The sequence below is a fragment of the Myotis brandtii genome, unplaced genomic scaffold (assembly GCF_000412655.1).
Source record: "Myotis brandtii unplaced genomic scaffold, ASM41265v1 scaffold21597, whole genome shotgun sequence".
In the NCBI taxonomy this organism is placed as follows: Eukaryota; Metazoa; Chordata; class Mammalia; order Chiroptera; family Vespertilionidae; genus Myotis; species Myotis brandtii.
In genome coordinates, this window is record NW_005358089.1 from 8,418 (window position 1) to 11,846 (window position 3,429).

The 3,429-nt window shown below is 42.4% G+C and overlaps 1 protein-coding gene across 1 annotated transcript; it reads right to left on the reverse strand.

The window, feature by feature from the left end:
• Positions 1-1,850: 1,850 nt before the first annotated feature.
• Positions 1,851-3,079, reverse strand: LOC102262066 (bone morphogenetic protein 10; the record flags this gene model as incomplete). The annotated part of the gene is made up of 1 exon (XM_005865905.2): positions 1,851-3,079. A coding segment is annotated over one exon (941 nt), but the record flags the coding sequence as incomplete, so codon positions are not given.
• Between the last annotated feature and the right edge of the window lie 350 nt (positions 3,080-3,429).

The window sequence follows — 3,429 nt, forward strand, 5'->3', positions numbered from 1 at the left end:
CACACACACACACACACACACACACACACACACAGACGTACCATTGTATATGGAGGTTATTCCATAAATGAATGGATCTGAATTGCATGACCATCTCAAATTGTCACTCACTGTATACTCACTGATAGTCAGAATACCACTTTTTCAGGCCAATGAATCCCCCAAGATATTCCCTCTGTTTGCTCTCAGAATCTATGCATCTGGATTTACAGAGCTGAGGTCCAAATTGGGCAAAATGTCTTTCAAAATCACTTCCCTTCCCTTTATTTTCTAGTGCAATATGAGTTAATAACCCCAAGAGTTTTGTGAAAGGGAGGCTGATGGTTTCCTAGGTTATAAAACATGCCAGACTTCTTAGGGAAGCATTCAATGGGTGAGTGGGGACAACGTACTAGAAATCACATTCCTGATTCTAGCTTGAACCATCTGTGTCATCCACCTGGAGCTGTCAGAACAGCTTGAGAACTGCACTACTCTGGTTCCTCCTGCACAAAGCCCACGATCCCTCATGGGGGTGGGGAGGTTTAGACCACAGCCAGAGTCTCAGTGTTCTTCCAACTGGCCAACTGCTGGCAGACCCATAAACTTGAGGTGAATAATCTTGAGGTGGACGAAGGCCTGACAGATCATTGCTGTCCGGAACACTTCCCAGTCCTTAGTCCTGTCCATTTCCCAAATGGGAAGACTGCAGAATGGGAAGGCTATCAGGGTTCTACCATGGGCAAACCTGATTTCAAAATTCAGGCTTAGCTTTCAGTCATCTGCTTGTATGTCTATGTATTAATTCATTTACTTAGGTGAATCCATTTGGACTCATTTTCTTTTCCTTATTCTTAAATATTCTTCATGAAAAAACATTCATAAAGGATATTGTTAAAAGCAAATCAAATTAAATGTCAGGGAGGAAACTAGAAATTAGAGCACTAACTCCACTCATCTTGAAAGAAATGCTTTCTGGTGTCCCTCCAGGTCACATTGGAGCAATGAAGATGAGTGAAGACAAGGGATAGAAGAATGGGAGAAAAACACGAGGCTCTGGGGCAAAGAAGAAAGAGGGAAGAAAAAGGGTGGACAAAACAAACACAGAGGTGCAGAGGCAAGGGAGAAATACAAAGAATTGAAGAAAAATGTTAAGAAGTGAAGTGAAGAGGCCAACAGACAGATCCCTTCTGGTTTTTCCCCTCTTGTTCTTTGAAAATTTTATTTTGTCCAAGAAATTTAATTCTCTGATTAGAACTGCTTATAATTTTACAGACACATCCTAGAATAACATCCAGATCCCTTTTCTCTCATCCCCTATGTGCCCTCTCCCACCTCCTCTACCTTCTGTAGCAATAAAGGCCAACATTGGCCTTGCTTTCCTATTATCTCAGAAGCAGATGTCACCCTGAAGCCCCACTTTTTCCTTTCTTGACCAGGCACTGCTCCCTCGAGCACATTGGTGCCACGATGGGTTTATTCTTTGCTTGTGCACCTTAAAGCCACTACCTCTTGAACCCATTTGGTTTCTGCATCAAATAACCCCTCTCCTTACACATACAACATCCTTTACCAGGCCCTGCTTCTCTGAGTGATGGCAGACACTCGACTGATGAAAGCTCCACCTACATTCCCAATAATGTTTAGGAAATGTAATATTTCCTAGGATGGTGAAATCCCCGGTGCAAATTATCTTGACATAACTCCTACTCAGAGAAGAGGTGACTGAGAGCATACCATTGGCTTTTAATATATACATATTTGATTGAGTTTTGCATGTGTATGAGTCTAATCAACCTCTATAGAACCAATAGAGTTTTATAAGCTTATATGTACACATATACATACACATAAATCTATCTTTTGGCACTATATTTATGCTTAGGGATTGTTGTTCTCAAATTGACATAGAAGACAAATAGCATGATCTTGCCATTTGCTGTTGGAGGTGGCATTGTCAGGAAATGGCAAATCCAGAGAAACACAGATCAGAAGGAATGAGACTGTATAACAAAATAAGCATTTCTTACAACAAACCAACCTGTCCATTTCCCTAAGTAAACCTCTATGATCTGTACACCCTTATTAAATAATCTTATTAAATAGGCACATAAAATATACACATATACAGTTATTAAATAAGCAACACAAATCCTCTTCTATCTGCAGCCACACTCAGAAACAGCCATGCCTTCATATTTAAACTTGTAAGTGACAACACCTTTGTCTAAATAGAGGATGGAGATGGGCTCCAGCTTGGTGGGCACACAGCAGGCTTTGGAAGCCTTCTGGGAATTCTTGAGGTGGACCAAGGCCTGGATAATCGCATGTTTTGTGGGTGTGAGATGCTCTGCCAGGGGGTAGTTGCAAACACCACGGCACTCGTAGGCTTCATATCCAGGCGGGGCGATGATCCAAGAGTCCCAGCCAATCTCCTTGAAGTCGATGTAGAGCGGGGTCCTCTTGCAGTAGTTTCCTTTGGCATTCCTTCTGATGCGGGCAGTGGAGTCATAGATGATGTTTGACCTCATCTGCAGCAGAGCCTCTTCCCCAGGACCACTGGAATAACCATCCAGGCCCTGGTTGTCCAGCTCCAGAAGTTGCTCATGGGTGATCATTTCACTCAGTTCCTCTTTCTCTTCCTTCTCACTGCTTTGGTCATCAGAAAACACAACAATCAAAGGGACATGCTTATTCTGGGCGCTGGTGTCTATTTCCAGTTGTCCCCTGCCAGTGCCCTCAGTTTCGTCGTGTCTGCTCTCAATGTGGACTTCCAGCTGGTGGGTGGATGAACCTGACTTTTGCCAACGTCTGATGGCACTGGTGACGTCAAAAGTTTCCCACTCACTGTTGGTTCCATAGATCTCCTCTGACACCAAGACCAACATGTTTCTTTCACTCTCATTGTCCTCTGTGCTCTCAAGTACTTCAAAAATTGTAATTTTCCGGTCCACTCCATCATATATCATGCGATCTCTTTGCACCAGTGTGTACAACCTAAGTTCAGCCATGATGACCTCTTCATGGTGGGGGATGGACACATTGAAGAGGAGAGGGTATTTTCTGAGCCCATTAAAACTGGCTGGTTGGGAAAACAACTCTAAAAAAAAGACAAAAGTGACATTTACAGTATGTCACAGAGAAAAACAGACATTTATGTCATAAGAAGGCTTGTCTATGAAGGAAATTTGATTCAGAGAGAATAAGGGGATATAAATGAAAACAAACACAATGTTAGCATTCTATGACACAGAAAACACTGAAAGGTCAATGGTAGAATATTAGACTGAGTTAAGCTGCCAAGACTAAACTGGAAAATGGCAGTCTAATGAATTGTGAAAAACTCACCCAGCCTTGCTTGCTAGCTTGTCAGCCACAGAATTATAGCACTGGTGTGGGCAAGTCCCCAATTTTTCTAACCAGTGAAGAGATAGCAAATGAAACATGTTA